This window comes from Aptenodytes patagonicus, chromosome 6, assembly GCF_965638725.1.
Source record: "Aptenodytes patagonicus chromosome 6, bAptPat1.pri.cur, whole genome shotgun sequence".
NCBI lineage: Eukaryota > Metazoa > Chordata > Aves > Sphenisciformes > Spheniscidae > Aptenodytes > Aptenodytes patagonicus.
Window position 1 is genome coordinate 33096149 of NC_134954.1, and position 23705 is coordinate 33119853.

The window sequence follows — 23705 nt, forward strand, 5'->3', positions numbered from 1 at the left end:
TCAAATAGACATATAGAAATGACTTTTTATTTTGTGAAGAACACTTGAAAAATAGATGAAAGCTTTTCCAGGCTTTGGAATATAACCACCATAAACTGTGGAATCACAAAGACTCCGTTTTAAAAAGGTGTTCCATTCTCCCTACCCCCATTTTTAATGAACTCTCTCATTGTGGAACAACGCACAATAGTTTTAAGGAAAAAATACGCATTTTGAGCCAACATTAGAAATGATTCAAGATTGGTTCAGTGCAGGCGCTGCTACATTACACTTTAACGAAGGCACATACTAAAATCCCCCTGTTAGTACTTGTAACCCATATTTAAATCTCTCCAAACTTTGTGTTTTCAAGAAGAGACTAGCGTTATTAAAGGTAGGTGGGAAGGTTGAGCTCAGTACAGCCGTCCAGCAAGGAACTGGAGGAATTAAAGTGACAGCAAAGTAAGTGCAATGCAATGGAACAATCTGCAAACACAAACCTTTTTTGCTTACCTTAGTAATCAGCGTGTGCGGTCATTTCTGGCTCGCAAGAACACTTGTTGATATGGAAGGCGGCAACGCAAAATAAGATGGGGAAAGCAACTGGCTGCCCTCACCTCAGTCAGAAAAATCTATCCATAAAACTAGGATTTCAAGATTCAAGTAAAGCCTACCTACAACCAAAAGAGTGAGGAAATTAAAATATCCCCTTCTTGAATGAATCTGCCTAAGAAAGCACAGAAATGCCTGCTGAACTTTAAAGATATGAAAAGAAATAAATAGTAATCATATGCTTCAAGGTGCTTTTGACTTTTTTTTTCCTTGCTGATAGCTGAGAGTGTCAGTTTTTGTCTTGAAGTTGTCTGAAATACCAGAATATTGTTAATCTACAAAAGATAAATGAGCTATCTTCTCACATTAGCCAAAATTTTAGTAGTCTGCTGTACTGGCACCTCTTACTAAAAAATCTTCTATGCGCACACGAAACAGGTTAAACATTTACAGTAGTCCTCAAAAGTGACTTATATTTTGCCCTCTCATTATCACAGTTTTAATTAAGGATACTTCAGGTTACGTTTAAAAGCTATTTTTGAACAACTGCTTCGCTCATTTCAGAACAGGTTTCTGGACATTTGTGCAGTTCAACAAGGCTCTGTAGTATGTGTGATAGCAGACTTCACTCAGTTTGCACAGGGTCCCAGCTGTAAAAGGCAAACACGTTAGATGCCACCAGCAAGTGACTGCTGCACAGAGATGCTTGTGTGTTATCTTCCACCATTCCATTTTCACCTTATCATTCAAAACATGTTTAGAATTTGATTATAAACAATTAACTCCATTAAGAGTTCGGGTTAATTTGTCAGTACTAGCTGTGCTCAAACAAAATTCTGAACCTGACGGGAAATTAAGTTACGAATAGTCACGTACAGTGGAGGAAACACAGTTTAAGTATTGTAAGCATTAGAAAAGTTTCGATAAGGATGGTGCAATGTCAACTTCTGGTAAACCCCGATTCCCAGCCTCAGGGGTAAGAAAAATATGGTCTCTCATCAGCTAGTTACACGTGTTCTCAATCTTGAGATCCAATCTCACAAGCATTCGGTAAACATTTTACTTAAGAACCTTTGATACCAAGTTCAGCTGGTAGTCAGCTGCATACATCCCCTTCTGTTACGGAGGCTGTAAATCAGATTTGTGATGCCAAGAGAAACATTTTCTCAAATGTAACAAAGAATATTAGAACAATTTAAAAGATAAGGAATGAGGGAAAGTCCTCTCAGTAAGAGTACTGAAAATAAATACAAGCCTTTTTTCTGAGTACAATAAAACCCACTTAAGACCAAACATCAGATCTGCCAATTTTTTCCATCATTTTGTTTGTTAATGAAGCTTATGGACAACAAAAAAGCCCTAGGAACTTTAAAATATAAGGTTACCGCACTGTTGTTCCATATCACAAAAGATCGTCAGGTTTTAGAGCTTGACAAATTCTGAACTTGCTCTTTTTTGAGCCAATTTAGTACACTTGTCCAGAGATTTCCACATTTCCTTCATTCCTGAAATCTGACTCTGGCTACTACAGACTTACGTTTATATATAAAGAGACAAAAGCAAATTCTGGTATCGCTAGTAACTTCAGTGATCAGAGATGAAAAAAAAAAAATTCTAAAAAGATTATGACTGCATTAAAAAACCCCAGCAAACTCCGTAGTGATGGTGCAAGACATCAGCATCTGACCAAAAAAAAGCATTGAGGGAGATTACAAAACAGTCACCAAAAGGTTATACAATATATTAATCAGTTTTCTCATGGATAAAGTGCATTCACCTAGCCTGAGAATAAGTACCACATTGATAAAGGGATGCTAAAGCACCTCCCCAAGAGAGATTAGAAGAAAATCAGAGTTATCCTGAATCCTATATCCAGTTTGTCTCGGTGATTCTTGAAGACACTTCAGGGAAGACCCTCTTGCTGGTCCGGTTGAGGTACTCCATTCCAATTTAGTACATCGGTAGTATGGTCTGGTGAGCAAATCATCTCCTGGTGCTATCTGAAAATGCCCACATTGATAGAAAGAGCCACTTCTGGTTTACGGTGCTTAATATTCAGCTTTTCCTCAGAGAAAACATGGTCCTGTAAGCATCCGGTTTGCCGACTATTAAAAAAAAAAAAAAGAATATGCCTAATATTAGCATCAAGCCTTAGCACCAGCAGCAGCAGCAGCATGAGCCTGGACTGGAATCCAATTGCCACTTAGTTGTAAAAATGACATTGCAAGCTCATGCTTACAACCTGTGTAGGGCCAGTGCAGCCAAGGAGTTCACTTTTCACCTCCAGAGGCAGTGACAAATTTTGCAGTGTGTTGCAAGAGCAAGACTGAGGCTCTTAAAGCCAGGAGTTTGAATTACCTGAGCACTTCCTTCAGGACTACTGGAATTGTGTGCTCTAAGAGCACCCAGTTAGCACTGTCCCAAAAAATTATCCAGGTATCAAGCTAGTCTGGAAAGCGGCAAAGAACAGTTTGCATATTTTAAAGAAAAATAAATGTAAATACTCAATACCTTTTCTTTTTTTCTAATGCAAGCTGCCTTTGTTTCTCTTTTCCAATGTCATCTCTCACTGTGCTGAAGTCCTTAGTGTCATCAAGGAGAAGATTCTGTTGTGAAAAAGGATTGAGTGTATTAGTTTAAAACTTTCATCTACCAAAACTATTTCCCACGTGTTGCTCAGTTTACACAATTAATTTTCAGAGCATTTCCTCTAACTAGTTTTACAGCCATTAACTTCAAGTTAACTAAGTGGAAAAGATTCAAGAAGGCAAAAAAATTATTAGACTCCTCTGTTTAGTTTTTGCATTTAACAGTGAATTTGCCTTATTCAGAGATTCTTCTTGATAGCCTAATGCATCAGGATAGGACATCAGACTTTTCGTGTACTGCTTTAAAACCCAGCGAGTATGTTCTTTCAGCTAAATAAGCCTTATTGCTAATTCAGAGCTCAATATGCTGCTGTGTAATTCTTTTTTAAATAATGAAATAGATCTGTTATAATTCTTTGGAAAATGTAATGGGTTTAAATTTACAGTATGATTTTTAAAGGGCGCTGTTCTTGGATTTTACTCCAAGTTGGAAAAAAACAGTCAATAAAATGAAGGCACGAAAAAAATCCAGTTTCTTCTGGATAATGTTCAAGCATAGAGCAGAAACTGACTGCTTGCACTGGCTGAGAGCTGCACAAGAGCCTCTAAGGTATTGGTACTGGCACTAGAGGACGAGATATAAAGGGAAAGGCATGAAATTTCCATCGGGTTGATAAAGAACAGGAGAAAAATAAGAAAAAGCACCAGTAGCAACAAATTTCCTATCCACACAATGTATTGTCCAGATTCACATACCGGTACTTTCATAGAGATGTAGCAGGATGCAGGAGAACCAGGAAGAAATTAAGATTCTGCAAAGGGGACAGTGCCTGAACCTAATCCTTGTGCAACAGTTAAAGCCAAGTTAATTTACCTTCACCCCAATGATATCTCCATCTTTCAGGTGGTAAGGCGCTGACTGTAAACTCTCCTGTTTTTTCTTCCGTTTCCTCTTTGAAATTTGCTGTGTCTGAATAAAATCAAAGTAGAAGATTCATACATGGCAGATTTCAGAAATCTGCTAAAATACATATGCTCAAGAACTGCAGCACAAACCAATACATACTTCTCTCAAATAACTGTTGGTTCTGTCATTCCAGATCTTACCCAGCTAGATATTGGCAGCCACTCAAATTTTTCAGGGAAGTATTTGGCTATTTCTATTTTATCTACAGGGAGACAATAGTGAGAAGCCACTCGGTGCCTCAGTGCCCAGGTTGTGCATTCTTTGGAGATATCCCACACCAAATCCGTGGAGTCACAGTAGTTCCTCTCCCCTGGTATGCCCATCTGTACTCGAAGCAGCAGTTCATGGGGGCTGTCATCAGGAAGAGAAAATAGACCATTCTTGTGAGTCATGCTTTCAGAATCCAGAATTCCCAGTGTTCACTCCCTCCTGCCCTCCCTTATTTTTGTTTGTGGAAAACAAAAAAAATCAGCTCCAAAGTATTCTCGCATACTCACATCTGTAATCCTGACAGACAGTATTTAAGTTAAAAGCTGCTCAATTAAGTCTCATCTCAAATGCACTGCTGTAAGAAATAAATGTCTTGAGATCTTACCCCAAATACTCTTCTTTTTGCAAAGGCTCGATGCAGATTTCCACTCTGGCACCCAGCTTATAGTCACTGAAAACAAAACAAAGATTATACACGTATTTCCACTCATATATTGTAAGTTCCTGAGTAGAAAAATCACAGTTCTAGTCAAGTAGACCTGTGCTTATCTGGAAAACCAACGCAAAAGGCTATTGGAACAAAAATGAAAAACTGAGAAAAGTAAAAAAATTGCATTTAAAAACACCTAGAATAAAGTTTAGCAGAATAAGCATGGTATGATTATGGGGGATCCGGCCTAGCCAGCACGGATTCATGGAAGGCAGGTCCTGCTTGACCAACCTGATCTCCTTCTATGACCAGGTGACCCGCCTAGTAGATGAGGGAAAGGCTGTGGCTGTGGTCTACCTGGACTTCAGTAAGGCCTTTGACACCGTCTCCCACAGCATTCTCCTAGAGAAGCTGGCGGCTCACGGCTTAGGCAGGTGTACTCTGCGCTAGGTAAAAAACTGGCTGGACGGCCGGGCCCAGAGAGTTGTGGTGAATGGAGTTACATCCAGTTGGCGGCCGGTCACGAGCGGTGTTCCCCAGGGCTCAGTTTTGGGGCCGGTCTTGTTCAATATCTTTATCAATGATCTGGATGAGGGGATCGAGTGCACCCTCAGTAAGTTTGCAGACGACACCAAGTTGGGCAGGAGTGTTGATCTGCTCGAGGGTAGGAAGGCTCTGCAGAGGGACCTGGACAGGCTGGATCGATGGGCTGAGGCCAACTGTATGAGGTTCAACAAGGCCAAGTGCCAGGTCCTGCACTTGGGTCACAACAACCCCATGCAGCGCTACAGGCTTGGGGAAGAGTGGCTGGAAAGCTGCCCAGCAGAAAAGGACCTGGGGGTGCTGGTTGACAGCCGGCTGAACGTGAGCCGGCAGTGTGCCCAGGCGGCCAAGAAGGCCAATGGCATCCTGGCCTGTATCAGAAATAGTGTGGCCAGCAGGAGTAGGGAAGGGATCGTGCCCCTCTACTCGGCACTGGTGAGGCCGCACCTCGAATACTGTGTTCAGTTTTGGGCCCCTCACTACAAGAAGGACGTTGAGGTGCTGGAGTGTGTCCAGAGAAGGGCAACGAAGCTGGTGAGGGGTCTGGAGAACAAGTCTTATGAGGGGTGGCTGAGGGAACTGGGGTTGTTTAGTCTGGAGAAAAGGAGGCTGAGGGGAGACCTCATTGCTCTCTACAACTACCTGAAAGGAGCTTGTAGCGAGGTGGGTGTTGGTCTCTTCTCCCAAGTAACTAGCCATAGGACGAGAGGAAATGGCCTCAAGTTGCGCCAGGGGAGGTTTAGATTGGACATGAGGAAAAATTTCTTTACTGAAGGAGTGGTTAAACATTGGAACAGGCTGCCCAGGGAAGTGGTTGAGTCACCATCCCTGGAGGTATTTAAAAGACGAGTAGATGAGGCGCTTAGGGACATGGTTTAGTGGGCATGGTGGTGTTGGGTTGACGGTTGGACTCGATGATCTTAGAGGTCTTTTCCAACCTCAATGATTCTATGATTCTACGATTCTATGATCTACTTATGCTCACACCTCCCCCTCCCACAGCTCTCAAGTTAAAAAACGTGCTCAGCAAAGAACTGAAGTAACCAGAAATGAGCTTTCTGTTTACATTTGACTGAGCTGATTTATTTCTCCGCCAATCCATCCCACAATCCAGTCAAGAGTCAGTCTGTTGCAATGCTACTTGTGCGTTCAGTAAGAAACCTACTTGAGTTGCTGCTTGTTGTTTCGTAAAAGCTTGCCTGGACGCTTACTGTCCACTGTCCATGCTCTGAGAAATGAAGGCAGTGGGACAATCTGCTCCTGGCAGCATGGTAAGGTCATAGCCTGAAAAAAGAAACATTTCTTTAATAATTTTAGCAGCCAGTCTCCTTGGAAAAAAAGAAAACCACTTGATTAATTCTCAATGCAATACTGAAGCAATCAGAAATAGGGCAAGGTATTTAGATTTATTCCACACCAGCTGTTGCTTGTGACTTACAGGTAGTGGCTGTGATCGACATACTCACTTTTCAACCTCAAAGCAAGTTGGACTTCACTCCCTCCCAACATTTCTCAATTTAACTTACATTTCAGAAGTACTGAATTTCTTTTTTTAACCAAAAATTGTATAACTGGGAGGGAATGAGGCTGACAGAACCTTTGCCCCAATCTCTAGCCAAGTGCTGAGCAAGCTCCTTTAATCCTTTATCAAGGACACAATACTCTTTCCATGCTAAGACAATTCTCCTTGTTCACAAGATGCAAACGGTCAGTTTTTCATAGCAGTAGTTTGCCAGAGACTGAAACTGTAGTCGTACCCAAAAGAGAAAGTGTTGGTATGGATCAGAATCAGATGAGATATCCTTCCCCATGCAGTTTAAGTAGAACAAGCAACTGGCTCAACAATAAAGAGCCTTATGATAGGATTGGTTTATGTCTTTTTTCCTGGTTTGGGGTTTTTTTTAGTTGGGTTTTTGGTTTTTTGCTTTTGGGGTTTTTTTTTGTTTTGGTTTGGGGTTTTTTTAGTGTATTAAAATCATACTTTTGTGGTTAAAAAAAGCATAAAAAGGCACCTTAGTTTCTGGCCAAAGAAACTAAGCTATACCTTCCTGAATGACAAACATGACCTTCTGTGCATCAAAAGCAATTCTTTATTCATTAGATTCAACATACAAAAAAAAAACCCAACAAAAAAACCAACGCAGAAAACTAATACAGGAACAATGTGGAAATGGAAAGTGGCTTTTTAGGAAGTGCTTGTATGTGTATACTTCTCATGAATAGTTTTTACATTGTGAAATAAAGATAGGGCTGCAAGCCAAAGTTCCAGATGAAGTGCAACAAGGCTTTTGCAGGTCAGGACACATGACAGGTAGAATGGCAACTGCAGGGGACATACTAAGGAAGTCTCTGAGCTACATGCTCCAACTGCCTCTTGGTACTTACCACTGAACATGGCATATAAGCAAATGCCATATCAGAACATACTGGAGACAAGGGAAAAGGAAATAAAAAATAGGTATTAATAGAGCTCAATTAATCACAGTGGTGCTGTACATTTCCAATACAGGAGAACATCTAACCTGCATCTTCAGATCTTCCAAAGAAGCTTCTCCTGCTATTTCTATACTGCCAGCATAACAAAGATCCATGTCTGTGTGGATGTATTCTGGTGAATCTTTAGATGGGGGGGGGAAAGGGGGGAAGAAGAAAGAAACAACAGAAGAGTCAACATGACTTTATCGTCCTAAGAGATAACAGTCACTTCAAGGTGAGATTTCACTTAGAGAAGGGACCTGACATCAATTTTTTTTGGAGGGCAGTTAAAGAAACATAATATACAGTTGATAAAATACACTGTTAGTTGCCAAACAGGAAGAGTTCAATCTGATCCTATACTGCAAATTTTAAAACTAAGACCAGCTATTCACGTTGGTAAATAGTATTAATTATTGGTTATGACTCTGAAATGTAGAGCGTGTTGCAAGGAAAGTTAAATCTGCTCTTACCTATGCTACTGAAATCATCAGGGGAGAAAGTAAAACTCAGAAAAAGTTTGAAAGAAAGGAGAAAAATGCAAATAAACCTTCTAAAAGGAGAGGGGTCCTGCTCTGCAACACAACTCAGTAGCAAAGGAAGAGTATTATTTTTCCTGTAGCAAGGAAAAATTGGTTTGTTTCCCATTTTCCAACTCACAGTTGTCCCAACTTCATTTTCTTCTTCCTTCTCAACGCTCACTTGATTTTCCTACCCTAGCTGTTTTTTGCTTTGAATTTGACCTTTAGAACAAACGCAGGTTAAGACACTGTATGTAATGTCTTTTATTCTACGTAGGATTTACTCATCACTCATTTACAGCTCCTCAAAAAGCAACATAGCCTGAAGTGAATTAAATGTGATATTAGCATTATTATGCCAGCATTCATCTGGCATTTGAAGCCAATCACCTGTATGCTCATTGAGTAGATGCTTTACAATACTGCCACTGCCTTCAGGTATGGAGAAGCCATTTTATTTACTGACAAGTAAAGAGCCCCTGCTTCAAAATTTAGTGGAGGCCTTACCCTTGACCAAATATAGCTAAGGAATGTCAGAACAGTACCATCCAGCATTTGTGGCCTTGTAAAAAATTGCATCTGTCTCCTAAGTGGCTCCTTTCACCATAAACTTGCTGGAACTTGTACAGTCACTCATAGGTTTCAGAAGGATTTTAAGGCTTTGGATTAAAATTTTGGTTTTGACTCAAAGCCCTCAGTGCAATCACAGACAATCAGGCCATACAATTCTTTTCAAAAACTGATCAAGCTCACCTCCTTCAGGAGACACCTGCAAAGCATCCATCTTGCAGGTCATCCCATTCACTTGGTCTTGTGCATTCTGTCCATGTTTCATATGACTTGAAGACTTGAACCACCAGATGGGTATTTTCAGGAAACCCTGCAAAGTGAACAGAAAGTACCGGGTAGCTCACATGTTGCAATGCAGACAATGAAAAATTTCACCTTCATCTCAGGAAGAAGGAAAAAAACTGGTTCAAATCTGAGCTTTTGTAAAGGCATTGGCATTCATCTGAGATCACACATCATCAACTCTCACCTCCTACTTTTACAGGGACTAGAGTTTTATGTAATCCGTACAGGGGGTAAAGATCAGATGCTTTAAGAGCAATACTTGTGAAGAACTCCAAAATTTGCTGGATAAACTCAGAATCTTGTAACACTATGTCTCTGCAGAAAAGCTTCAGCATGAGAATCACGAAAGCACAATCTATGTGAAAACACAAGTTCAGAGGGAAGAGATTGATGGAAATGGAGACAGGCATACCACAGCTGTCAAACTAGATTAGGACTGTAGCTAGTCCTGTAACATGCCTACAGCAATAATCAGTATCAGTGGCCTCCCATAACTGCCCCTACAACCATCCCTAGAAGGTACCCCTTGGCAACGTGCAACATTTCAAATTTGTCCTAGGACCTGACTGATGTTATTTTTTAAGATATTCACTTGCAAAGAATCCTTCCAACAGGCTCCTCACGTCACACCTGCACCGCAGCCACAAGGATGCTAGGCCCTCTCCTCCCCTCACTCTCAGGGCTCAGTGCAGAAGAGATGGCACCCTTCCACACTCTAGGGGCAGGGCCAGGGAAGAAGGGCCCACACAACACTTGGCAATCAGCAATTCTTTTAGGGAGTGCTGGGAGACCTTGCACAGGGCGGCTGCGCCTCCCTTTCCCACCTGCAGGATGTCTGGAGGCTTTGCCCCCTCTCAGCCACTGTCAGGCACAGGGGGCTGCACCACGTGCAGGGAGCTGGGTGGGTCACTGAGGACCCCTGACCCTCCTGGAACACTGTTGCCACCACCTCATCCAGGGGATCCCAGGCATGGGATGAGGAGGGAGCTGGAGCCCAGGACACACAAGGGGAAGTGGAGGGCAGTCCCTGTGCCCAAGGGGAAGCAGAATGGCACAAGGGAGCGATCCCCAGAAAAGGGGCCCTTAGCCCCCCCCGACCCTCCTCCTTCTCCCACATTAGGGCATCCTTCAGGCCCCCCAACTCCCAAAACGGCCATATTTGGCCACGTGCATCACCATCACAGTGGCCTCCTGCTGTCAAAAGCCACCTCGCTGCATTCTGTTCTGGGCCCTATAAATACAGGGACCCCGGCAGCCGCCCCACAATTCACGGAGCTTCGAGGCCCTCTCATGCCAAGAATGCTTGGTACCAAGAGGTCCCATAGCAGCAAGGCAGGTGCCTGCCCACCTCTGAGTTGGAGAGAAGAGAGATGGCTACAGGAACCATGGAGGAAGAGGAGGCGGTGTCAGAGGGGAGGCACCATCAGCCGCGTGGTAGCAATGGCCATCGCTCAGGCGGCTGATGGTGTGGAGCCCATGGAGGTGGATCCAGCTGAAGACCAAGAAGAGCTGATGGAAGTGGATCTACCTCCAGCATGGCTCCCCTGGCACCACTACATCGTGCCAGGGCTCCCCTCCATGACACCACACCGACACCAGCGCAGGAGCGCCTGGCCAGCGCCCTACCACCAGCCCAGCCTCCACACCTGGCATTAGCTGGGAGGCCCAGCCTCCGTGCCCAGCCATCCTGCGGGTTCACCCATTCCACCTCCTGGCAATCAGCAATTATTTTGTTGATTGCTGTGGGTAGCGTGAGCCCTTCTCTCCCATTCCCCTACCCCATCCCCTACACCCACCCCTCCTGAAGGGGTGCCATCTCCTCTGCTCTGAGCCCCAAGAAAAGGGGACGAGACAACATGGCTTCCACCTGGCTGCTGTGCCGAGGTGACAGGAGCCCTTCCCTCAGAGGGCCACTGAGGAGGTGGGGTTTCTTTAGTCTGAGGATGAGGATGGCTGAAGATGAAGCCAGACCCTCCGCAGCAACTGGAGTCCTCCCTCAGAGGGCCACCGAGGTCTCTGGGGCCCGGAGGTGGGGTTTCTTCAGTCTGAGGATGAGGGTGGTTGAAGATGAAGCCAGACCCTCTGCGGCGGTGCACGAAGAACAGCAACAGATCAAGTAAAGAAGTTAGAGAGACAGCTGTTTCTCTGGAGAAGCAGAAGACCACAGGTCTGCCAGGAAGAAGTGCTGGCCTTCAGCATTAAGGTCCCTTCTAGCTGCTTCATTAGGAGTCCTTTTCAAGATTGTTAATTGCCTAATTGTAAAAAAGCCAGTAAAACGAGAAAAAGACCTGTAAAGACACTTTCCTCCTCTCTTATTTGGTACTCGGGCGACTGCACCTGGACTCCTCCGTCCCCTCCTGGTCTCCCCAGTCCAGGACAGACATGGATGGGTGGGGCGTGGGCCCAGCCCAGGGCCTTGGAGATGGTGGGGGGCCGGGGCACATGGCACCCTGGAGCAGGTTGCCCAGAGAAGTTGTGGATGCCCCATCCCTGCAAGTGTTCGCGGTCAGGCTGGACGGGGCTCTGAGCAACCTGATCTAGTGAAAAATCGGAACTAGGTGATCTTTAAAGGTCCCTTCCAACCCAAACTGTCCTACGATATTGCTTGAGCAATACTGTTAGCAAAGAATCCTTCCATCTGTATGACCATCGCTGACAAGAGGGTCTCCCAGTAAGGCCCTCCATTTTTAAACATGATCCTCAGTACAAATCTGAACTGAAGGCAAACACTTAAGTTCCTCTATTTTTATGATTTTGTGAGGAAGTAGTAGTATAAAAGAGTTGTGCCTTCGCAAGAACCTTGCATGCCAGAAATACTGATTTCCCCCAGATCTGTTAACCTTAACACACTTCTAGGCAAAGAAGCTGCAATGGGCAAGCTTTTTACTACACAAGTTGAAGGAAGAACAAATATAGACAGACTAAGAATATTATAAATCTTGATTTAAATTTAAAAAGCTGTAAAACTACAAAAAGCATTATTCATTATTGCCAACCAGAATTTTTCCAACAGAAGTATTTTTAAAATAAGCAAGAGAAAAAGAAGAAACAACTATCACATCCAAGTCTCCAGACGCTGTCAACTGACTAAAGAACACAATCTCTCCCTTTTTACCTTTGGTGGAAGCTTTCCTTCAGTTATAACCAAAGTATCTCCTCTGCAAACATTAAGTTCCTTCAGAGTGGCATTCTGTAGGAAGAGAAAGCACAGTACACTTGTAAGTCTACGTGTTCTTGTGCTTTGTTTCCTAAAGCATATGTTGGTGGGTTTTTAAGCCATGCATGCCAAAAGGTCCCAGGTATTTTGCTTTTCCACCAAAGAGTGCAGAAATACCCAGTTAACATCCACTGCTTGGAGACAACTTTGCAGCAGCACACAAGTATTGCACCTACAGGAGTCTGCTCTGCAGGAATCCTTCCAGAGCATCCTGCTGAGCTGTGTATTTCCTTTGCACCTCCGCATCTGACCAACTGACACCTCATGCTTCTTTGTAAACGTATCTTTACTGCATGGTAAGCCTAGACTTTAGAAAAAACTAGTCCCTGAAAATAAGAGGCAGGTGCACAAGATTTACGTTTTAGCCACAGGTATCCCAGCACTGTCTTCATAAGGCCCTGTGAAAATAAAACTCTGCGTGTGCTAACGTAGCACACACAGAAACACCACGCATTTGCTTTAATGCAGCTCTCTTCAGGGAAAGTCTCTACAGAAAAATGGAGTAAACTAACGCATGATTCAAGTCAAAAATAGGATCCTCTTACTTCCTGACTTAATGCTTCCCCTGCTTCATAGCACCAGTCAATCCTTCTCAAATGCCAGTTGTCACCTACCAAAAAACAAAAACATAGATATGGAAAACTAATTAGCCAACAATGCTGTTTTGAAAAAACACTACAAAACTCTTCCTAAGTGTTCAGGGGTTCTTTTGCTTGGTTTTTGTTTGTTTGTTTTTTAAACACAACTCTGACAAACTCAATGAAGTACCACCTTCATGTCCTTCCCCAGACCCTAGAAACACTTTGCTGTTTGGAAATGGTCTTCTCTTATTTTTATAAATGTCTCTTCCTCACCTACCTAAATAAAATTTCCCTGGTTTAAGAGGAAAGCGAAGGAATTCCCATGCCAACATACCATTTGAATCAATGACAGGCTCCTTAAAATGAAAACTACACTATAAGGAAAAATCCAACTTCCCCTCCCCAACTGTTTACCAGAAGACTTCACGCTGGAGAAAAAAAAAGATGGTGTAGTCCAGAAACTACAATACATCAGATTTAGCACCTATATCTACAGCGCACCAGGTACAGAAGGAACAAACACAATTGAAACTTTTTAATTTGACCAAAATAACCGATGAAAATAAACTTTGACTTTCATAACTAAAAAAAAAAGCCCAGAAGGAATCTCAACAATAAAATGGGGGGGGGGGGGGGAAGAACACCTTGCAGTCTTTTTAAACAACGTCAAAATCCACTGAAGTCTGACATTTCTTTGAATGAGAGCAGTAAGATCACGAATCTCTACAAAAGGGCAAATTCAATTTTTCAAAAAACGATAATATAAAATAAAGCAATAAAAACAGAACCATTGTTTCTTGGCAGTAGACCTATACTATAGGGAAATGAGAAAGGTTAAGTTTATATTTCCAAGATATTATTAACTACTTCAACTCATATGTACATGTACACAATAGCACAATATTTAATTTTCATTTGGGTTACTCAATGTATATTCTGACAGTCATGTCTTTCAGGTGAACTTTTACGTTTTTTGGAGCGTGGCTGAATTTGCAGCCATCTCTCCACTGCAACACAAATTCAGTATTCAATTAATGTTTAGAATGAAAGCTGGAAAACAATGTCACTCCAAGACTCTTCTCCTCCTTCCTCCCCATCAGCATCAATGGAAAGAGATATTCAGCCAGGAAATTCATGTGTCGTGCTAGTGCTGTCTATATCTCTTCCTTAATCCTCACGTAAAAGCTTAGTAACAAGAACTGCTACCACTCATATTCCCAAATAAGGGCCAAACTCTGATCTCATTTTGAATAACTTGTTTTTGCAAAGCAACCAAAAATTATTTTTTACAGTTAATCTCACGCAGTGGTTCCCACTACGATAGTAAATCTTGTCAAAACTGCCAAACACCTCCATCTGCACGTGCACCCAAGCAAACAGTCTAGGAACTGTGGATTTTGCCATATTTTGATTAAATGTAAAGCTTGAAACTGATTTTCAAGAGCAACTGCACAGCCAGCTTTTATCAGAGCAAGACTGCAAGTTGATCAATCTTTCCCCTCCTCACATTGCAGAGACACACAGATCATTGTATCAAACTTACAACTTTTAAGTTTTAGGGTAGCAAGAGCTGTCTTGGAAATCTGGAATTTCCTTTAAAAAAAAAAAAATCATTAAGTAACAATATAATACAACTAACCTGATAATCCAGATTTTTCCAGCATTAAATTTAGACACTGAAAAAAGAAACACATGGTGAGACTTGTCTCAATGCATTGGTTGGGAAATAAAGTTTTCAGCAAATCTACACTAGAATTTTCTAACATAAAGACTGAGTGACTGATTCCTGCTCAATTCCTAAAAATAATATAATTACATAGGCATGGTGTATTTGAGCTATATATTAAATCCTTCAAATATGAGATTGTTTTCAGGCAAGAAATTTACTATGGCAGGCAAGTCAGCTTTTACAAACTGTTAAAAAGAAATCTGTGCTGTCAGTTTGTTGCTTTACTTGAACAAATTCCATCCCAGAGTTTGAAGATGCACCTTTTAGAAATCAAACTGCTAACTCAACACTTTCCAGCCACTACTCGTAGACATTGGCACTCTGTGCCAGAAGTCTAGATTGGCAGTACCGAGAACTGCTTCCTTCGCTCTGTGCACAGCTCTTCCCGACTCCTCTCACTCCAATTCTGTGCATTCAGTTTGATGAACCACAAGGAATTGTGGCAGGCTCTGCCATGATTGCGTATCATGCTGAGGACTGCTGTGTATAAAAGGAGTGGCTAGCCATGCACGAAGCAGTTGGGCTGTGTTCATCCTTGGGAAAAAGCAAGGATGTCTCTTTACTACTTGGTGAAAGATCAAGGCATTCTTCTGTGCTGGTTTTGGCAGGGGTAGTTAGTTTCTTCATAGTGGCTAGTATGAGGTTGTGTTTTGGATTTGTGCTGGAAACAGTGTTGATAATACAGGGATGTTTTCGGTACTGCTGAGCAGTGCTTACACAGAGTCAAGGCCTTCTCTGCTCCTCACACCACCCCACCAGCAAGTAGCCTGGGGGTGCACAAGAAGCTGGGAGGGGACACAGCCGGGACAGCTGACCTCAGCTGACCAAAGGGACATTCCACACCATATGATGTCATGCTCAGCATGTAAAGCTGGGGGAAGAAGAAGAAAGGGGGACATTTGGAGTGATGGTGTTTGTCTTCCCAAGTAACCGTTACGCGTGATGGAGCCCTGCTTTCCTGGAGATGGCTGAACACCTGCCTGCCCATGGGAAGCAGTGAATGAATTCCTTGTTTTGCTTTGCTTGCGCGTGCAGCTTTTGCTTTACCTATTAAACTGTCTTTATCTCAACCCAGGAGTTTTCTCACTTTTATTCTTCTGATTCTCTCCCCCATCCCACCGGGGGGGGGAGTGAGTGAGCGGCTGTGTAGTGCTTAGCTGCTGGCTGGGGTTAAACCATGACAATTCACCACTGGCCTTTTGGAATTGAAAACACTTCCTTTGCCTCGGTGTCTCCTGATGACCTGAAGTGATGTGTAGATATAAGGCAAAGTTCTCCAGGAGCAGCAGACCTGACCCAGGCATGACAAAAGCTTTTAAAAGCAACTAGACTTACCTCTTTGACAGAGGCAGTCTCTTCCACAACTATCTCCATCTCAGGGCTTGAGTTTTGGTCACTCCCAACAATAAAATATAAGAAAAGCTAAAAAAACCAAGTATAAGCTATCAGAATACATATTTAAGTATGGAAATACTGTGAAATAACACCCCCTAATGCACACATATACCAGCTATCGCAAGCCTGCCATCAGTCGAACAGCACTGAAACTCCTTTGGGCTAAAGCAAACAATCTAAGAAGGACAAACAGAGAAGCACATGCAATTGAATTATGGCCATCAGTAGAACTTCATTAACCATCTGCATGTCTGCTGCAAATGAGAGATAAAACCTGCTAGCACTCTGATCTTTAGAAATATACAACTATTTTTTCTCTTGCATATTTACAACTTGTAGATATCAAGAGCAATATCCCCCTTTTCTTACTTTATGCTCTTTACAAAAGTATATGCACATCAGAGCACAGAAGTTGGACAACCACCAACAGACGAATGATAAATGATTTCCCATTAGTCATATGAGGTATATTAACTGGTCATATATATGCTCTTGGCTTTCTGCAACTGAGATAAATGGTGTGAACCTTCATGCTGATATGTGTAATTCTCAGTGTCACTGGGCATTTTTTTCCATGCCATTTACAACCATTACAAGACTAAAAAGAGGACTATATGAAATATTGGGAAATGTAAACAAAGCATAAAAGCAGCACGAGACTCTTTTCAGTCGCAGCGTTACTATACCTGAGTGGAAGTTGGAGCTTTCCCATGACACAGCCCTAGCAAGCTTCCCATTTTCAGTTCCGCTTCCTTGACGGTATAATCCTCAGGCACTTCACGAAGGACAGAAACAAGGAGAACATCATAAGCTGCTGCTTCCTGAAAATATCCGTTCTATTATGCTGCTCTTTAGAGTCAGATAAAAATATTCAGTGACATTTAGAGAACTTCACTTCCACAGTGTTGACATCAGATCTGTAAGCCTCCTATGATGAAAGCAAAGCAGCATTTGTATAAAGGTTCCTCCCCACCACCCCTTGTATATGGGGTGACAGAAGAATTTAGGTTGGAAGGCATGTCTGTAGGTTGTCTGGTCCAAACTCCTGCTCAAAGCAGAACCAGCTCTGAAGTCAGATCAGTTCACTCTGGGCTTTTTCCAGTCAAACTCTGAATACACCCATCCCTGGAGATCTCCCAGCCTCTCAGGGCTCCCTGTCTATTGTTTGACCACTCCCAATGTGAATTCCCTTCCCCGCCCCCCCCCATACCAGCTGGAATTTCCCTCGCTGAAACTTGTGTCTGCTGCCTCTGATCCTTTCCATGCGCTCCTCTGAGAAGAATCTGGCTCTGCCTTCTCTATAGGTCCATGTTAAGGAGTAAAATATGGCAATTACCCCTCCTCCCCCCAAGCCTCTTCCTCTTCAGGCTGAGAAAACCCAGCTTCCCTCCTCTTTCATGTTCCAGCTCCCAAACCATCCTGGGTGCTCTCCTCTGGACTGGCTCTAGTTTGTAAGGGCTTCTTTCTCATGCTGGGGAGCCCCCAAAATGGACACAATACTCCAGATGTGGTCTGACAAGCGCTGAATGGAGGGGAATTAATCTCTCCTTGGCTTCCTGGCTGTGTTTTACTAACGCAATGTATTAGCAAAATAGCAGAGACACAGAAAATGTTTCCCAGCAAGCACAAAGCTGATCCACTCAGTTTCTCACCACTGCCCCAACAACGGCAAAAGCAAAGCTGGGGGTCCTTTTCTGTTGAACACTGGCCATCAGGAGCACAGTTATGTAGCGACAGGTGGTATCACATGCTCATCTAAATCAAAGAGCAGGCTATGGCATGAACATGTTCCTCCATTCTTATGGAAGCAGAAATCCACACGTTATTCACTGTGCTTCTTAAACCGCAGATCGAAGTTGCCTTCTCACAGTAAACAGGAACCTAACAGTGCTTCCTCCATCACCACAGGCCTCAAGTTTGCTGCTCAAGCCATTCTGAAATCCAACCCTGCGCATCAATGCTCTAACAAATACATTTAGTTCATTTTGTTTCAGGAAATAGAAGTTAGAAAGACATGGAACAATAACTCTGCTTCCTGAAACATCTAGAAAGTTGCTCTGCAATGTATAAAATATGACTCAAAATAGATCATTTAGAGATTTTTCAATTTATAAAACAAGTATGGGAAACAGAACTTTGTTAATTCCCACAGTCTTGAAGCACATGGCCAGTGGTCAATAAACAACAGCAGGTATGCTAATCAGTTTTACTCATTAGGAATGCAAGTAATAAAACCAAGCTGAACATTTAAAGTTTAACCTCTAGCTTTATATTGGTACTGTTAATAAACAGTAAAACTGGAAAAAAAATCCCACACAACTGCCTCAGTTAAGCCTGGAAATTAGTGGAGTTATGTGTGTGTACTTCTCCCAGGAAAGGAGAAAGGGAAGCTTAAAGTCTCCCAATTGAACTTCTTACAGAACAATGATTAAATAAATAAATTTACCTGGAGACAGAAGTTTCCCATTTCCGCTAACAGGTCTAAGACAGCTGTCATTTGCTGTAACAAAAAGGGCAGGAAAGAGAGATAGATGTATTAAGTAATTCAAATAAGAAATTTGGCTCAGAAGTTTAGACAGACAACATATTTAAGATTAATGACAACAACAGGTTTATCTTAGAGGCTTCCCTCTGGAGGTATTACATCAGAAGTACAACTGGAGAGAGATTCCTAGGGACTTCATGAACAGTCTTAGTTTTTATCCTTTCAGTGGATGACTACTTTCTCTTTGAAGCCAGCTGTTAGCCACAATCAGTAAAATACTACAAAACTGACCAAGTGCTTCCAAAGGTAAAGGCATCAACAAGAACTTTAAAGAAAGAAAACTGGAGTGTCTTAAGGAAAGGAACAAGGTTAAAAAAAAAAATCTTCAATTCTGAGTGTAATATTTTAGTAGGATGACATGATTATTCCTACTCAAACAGCTTCTGAACTATAAGAGCTTCATAAAATATATTTTAAGTCAAGACTTACACAGATTTATTTTTTTATAAAATAAAATAATAATTTTATTCAGAATTAGATGAATTTTAAGTTCTTTGCACCCTCTTTCTTCAAAAAAAACCCTCCTAACAGCAATGGATTTGCTGTTTTGAATAGACGGATGCAAAAAGCAGGAAGCCAGCCAGTAAATTCTAACATTATCAGATCTAAAAGTAAAGCAGCTGAACACTTACCTAGTTCCTCCTCTAGCTGAAGCTCCCGTATTGCTTTCATTTTGATATCTGACATCACCTAAAAGAAAGCAATATTAACACTTCTAATGTAGAATGCCAGTAACACACCTCCTGTTCAAATGCCAGTCCACAAAAGGCAGCCTTCATTTGAAATGCATCCTTGTTATGTTCTTATTCCTGTTAACACTATACACAGCTGAGAAAACATTTCTTTAAGATTATCATACCAAATACATATAATGAATAAATGTACTGATACCATAAAACATTTGTGGAAGCTTTCCTTAAAAACAACATTCCAAAGAAAATAAAGTGGTATTTCATTTTTTGATTTATCAAAAGACTAATATTTCACTAATAGTAATTTTGTGAGCAAAACTAAGTAGTACTTCATATTTTCTGTAATAGGAAATAATTTAAAAAGGCAGAAAAGGTACCAGAGAAGCCCACCCCTTGGGGAAAACCAGCATTTTTTCCTACCCTATGTTGAAAGCAAGAAATAACACTTTCCTCCTCTTTTAGGTTTTGTTTACTGACATAGCCTCACCAAACATACATTTACAGGATGGTGCAAAAAGAAAACTGTTTCACACTAAAACACACTAATGTAGACTGCACTGGTTTAAGTTACCGGCATTACAGTCTTATTACACAGCAGTCAAAATATTCCAGTAATGGTAACTCTAAGTTGCACACTATTTTCACCACAGAGAAACTTCAGCCCTGAGGCTAAATCCACTCCTCATTAATTGGCCCAAGTGCACTTGCCAAGTTTTTCAGGGAAACAGCCTGTGTTATATCCGTGAACAATCAGACTCCTTACTGTTTCAATAGTGGCAGTAATTTTAACGTGTTTCTCTTCATCTTCTGTTCTGCAGAAGTTTTTAACTTGGAGCCAGCTGATGTCATACGTAAAAGCAGTCAAATTGCCACTTGACACATTCACGAAGCTGTAAAAATGAGCAGTGGAAAGACGGTCAAAGACAGGAAAACTACACAGTCTGGGCTAGATCACTAAATACCAAAGCTCTCAAACTGATAATGACTAGGTCATTCACAGTGATGGCATATCACAGAGTAAGAGTCAGAGGCCTCAGGCAGCATCCACACATCTCTGAGCTACGTTTTGGTAACTGGCTTTCAATGGGACTTGAGCTTCCGAAGGCACTTCAGAGTCTAAGTCACTTTCTGAGGCTGGATTTAAGGCTTCTGGAAAAAATATGGTAAAAACATACCTAGTCATAACTAGAACTTGAGATTTTCTCTGTCTCTGCTACTGTATATAACCACAGAAACAGTTCTTGGTGAAGAACCCTCTCACTGCTTGATTTAATCTCAATTTTTCAGTACTGTTTCAACTAGGAAGTCAGAATTTATGTAACAAGCACATTTACATGTCTCTGAAAATGGGAACCTAACCTCAGGGCTATACACTGGGAAGTGAAATGAGACCAGAAATTTGCACCTGGGAACTTCAGATTCAACTGGGAGATTCAGCAGAGCTGCATACTCTTCTGATACTGCTCTGTTCTCTCATCCCACCAAGTCCCTCAGAGAACCGCACAACTCAAACCTCAGAATTTCAGGTTATGCCAAAGATGTGCCAGCACACTGGGCACAAGTTGTTCTCATTAGGTTTTTCCCTTTACAAGTGTAAGTCAAAGGACGTGACTGCATCTGCACTTCAAGAGCAAAGAAATATCCAATAGTTGATAAGTACCTGATCTCCAAAACTTGAGTTTACATTATCTTGAATTAAAAAGCTCAAAGTGACAATTAGTTAAAATAGATATCTATCTCTCTCTCTAGCATAATTTTAACTAAACAGATTTTGCCAACATTTATTTTTTGTTTAATTATACTTGCAATCAAAATGGTTACCTCTGGTCATGGCTGTCTAAGATTAGTACTGAGCATCCATCAGTCAGACCAACACTTTTGACTGTTTCCTTCATATCTTCTTCAAGAAAAACTTGCCAGTTCTTGGCTTCTTTATCTGGTCCTGAGCCGTTCTTTAGGATGATTCCTCCTGACGGTGCTAAAGCTCTGTGCAGATCACCCAGTTTTGTGCTGCATGAAAAGACGTGCTGCGATTCTGTGAAATGCTGACCCTTCCCTCCTTCGTTATACTCTGCTAAACGAAGAACATTTACGACCACAGGTTCATGATCAGGGCCTGTCATCACCTTTGTACCACCAACCTGAAGTAAAGGAATGCAAGATTTATGCAGTGGTGATCAATAAAATACAGAAGAGACTGGACAGCAATAAATGACAACAATAAAATTAGTGAGACAAAAAGATAGACCCTCTCCTCTCATTAGAAATAAACCACCTTTGAGCAAATGCCTACTGAACAAACAACTAGAGTAACTCAAAGGTGTTGGGAAGAGGAAGCATAATGCTAAGGTTTGTTCCAAGTCTGCATGTATAGTAAATATACCAGTAACAGTAGCTGGGAAAACAGTGGACACTTGGTCTCCATCAGATTAAGAATAGAGGAATTTAGCCCCTCAGGATATTAAAGAACTACTCAAAAGTGTGACTGAGGCAGATCAAGAGAGTTAGATTTTAAAATCTGGCCTTTCTGATATTCAGAAGGCAAAGTATATTTGCCTTTCTGCTAATTCAGGCAAAGTATATAGCTCCTACAAAGGCAATTTGATCACGCAGGAAGCTGGAGACCATACCAAAAGTACAACCAAGACAAGAATGACCCTGTTACTAGATGTTTTCTTTTAGTTTTGGAGGGGGGGGGGTTGATAAATCAGAAAGAAAATGTATACTTTTACAACAAAAATCTTTTAAAAGTAATATTCTATTCCATTACAGGATGGAATAAAATGCTGTGTTACATAACTACTGAGGCAAGCATTTGAAAGTTAAGCAGAAGCCTTAATATTAAAAGGAAGATGCAACACTGGAAAAGGAGCACAGTATTTCAGGGAGACCATACACAAAAGTAGTCATTCACAGGTCTAATTTTATATGTGGAATGATTCACTACAGGGCATAAGTTTTTGTTATCTCATTACTATCAAGCGATCTCCTTCCAAGAGGCACCAGATGTTTTCAGAATACACTCCAATGTAACTGGCATTGGATATCTACACACCTATCAGTTTGACCATATTGCATTCTGCATAGTATAATTCTATTTATAATTTTATCAAGCAGCACACTGTACATCACTCAAGGTATACTGAAAAGCTGTAAAGACATAGTATCCTAGATGAGGCTGAAGTGTTGTCCCCAAAACCAACATTGGTATGTCAGCAGCACATCTGCAGAACAGATTGACATTTCCAAAAATGTGTCTGGAGATTGCATCTTACATCTTCAGAATTGACAAGGAGAGAGGGTATTTGGTTCTTTTACCTCTTTCCCATTCCATACAAAGACGTCTGCTCCATCAGCCAGCCCAATGCCATCCAGTGTCAGTTCATCTCCTAAAAAGGAGCAAATCATCAAGTTCTTTCCACGCCACAAAGCAGACAAGCAGGGTCAGCTGGTAAACTGAAATATGCTGGCACATTCTACTCTGGCTCAAGTGCATCATTACAAAAGCTGCTGTGAGATCAGCATTTACGGTGGGTAAGTTAGGGGTTACTCATGTAGCAAGAGCAACACAAGTGGGTACACACCCCTACAGCACTCTCCACTGAGTAAAGAGCGCCGCAGCATGAAGGTTTCAATTCAATTTCCCTTGCAAACTGAGGCCCAAGTTAGCTTGGCAGCTTGGCAAAGCTGCTTAGTCAGGATTATCTACATTAAATTTAACAGTGAATCAGTAGGTTTAAAATAAAAAGGTTGGATTTAATAAACTAGTTACATACTGTACATTCTAAACCCATTCTTTGCAATACTAATGCCCATGCTCCAGTTTCTTTTACCTTCCTACCGTAAATCGGATTCAGATTTTTTATAAGTCATTGTCATTTAAAGAACTGTACTAGCATCTGGAGGAATATTTACAGCAGCTATGAGTGCCTCTGTATTTTGATGTTAACATCATGGAAAGTTGGGTTATATTCTGGTAGAACCCTAATTTTCTGAAAGAGACCACAAAGACTATAAAATTTAAAAATGGACGATAGGCTTTTGAAGACTAACACCTACAATTGCATAACAATGCAAAGCTGGAGACAGAACTCATGATTTTAAAATACTAATGAACTCCTAATAAATTAAAGTACTCTTTATGTAAGCATTTTCCTTTACAAAATTCCTACTTCAGCTTATACCTAACCTACAGTTTTCTTTGATATCACACTGGGTCTTCTCTTCTGTCCTCTCCTCTACCTACTATGTAAATACTATGAAGGCAAATGTTCATAAGCAAATCAAGGTCAAAGTACAGACTGATACATTTTTGTCAGCAATGTGTTTAACTTGCGTAAGATCTGCAGTCTTACTGCACTTCACAAAAAAGATTACATATAAAAATCTCAAAAAACTTCATTTCACTAATAAGAGTGTCCTAAAT

The 23705-nt window shown here is 41.5% G+C and overlaps 1 protein-coding gene across 9 annotated transcripts in view; it reads right to left on the minus strand.

Annotated features, from left to right (window-relative positions):
* USP40 (ubiquitin specific peptidase 40) overlaps window positions 1–23705 on the minus strand; it is a 44394-nt gene continuing 20689 nt past the window's right edge. For 7 of the 9 annotated variants that reach the window (XM_076342019.1, XM_076342017.1, XM_076342020.1 and 4 more), the window contains 18 exons: window positions 22598–22668; window positions 21101–21420; window positions 20043–20169; window positions 19220–19277; window positions 18489–18542; window positions 16729–16817; window positions 15983–16069; window positions 14558–14594; window positions 12883–12947; window positions 12236–12310; window positions 9019–9145; window positions 7792–7886; window positions 6435–6553; window positions 4682–4747; window positions 4227–4437; window positions 3994–4089; window positions 3043–3137; window positions 1–2636 (listed from right to left, as the gene is read on the minus strand). In XM_076342019.1, coding sequence (XP_076198134.1) covers window positions 2528–2636; window positions 3043–3137; window positions 3994–4089; window positions 4227–4437; window positions 4682–4747; window positions 6435–6553; window positions 7792–7886; window positions 9019–9145; window positions 12236–12310; window positions 12883–12947; window positions 14558–14594; window positions 15983–16069; window positions 16729–16817; window positions 18489–18542; window positions 19220–19277; window positions 20043–20169; window positions 21101–21420; window positions 22598–22668 — 1901 coding nt within the window. In that variant the 3' untranslated portion in view covers window positions 1–2527. Of the gene's footprint in view, window positions 2637–3042; window positions 3138–3993; window positions 4090–4185; window positions 4438–4681; window positions 4748–6434; window positions 6554–7791; window positions 7887–9018; window positions 9146–12235; window positions 12311–12882; window positions 12948–14557; window positions 14595–15982; window positions 16070–16728; window positions 16818–18488; window positions 18543–19219; window positions 19278–20042; window positions 20170–21100; window positions 21421–22597; window positions 22669–23705 lie in introns of those variants that run through there. The other 2 variants (XM_076342018.1, XM_076342022.1) reach the window with 2 other exon arrangements.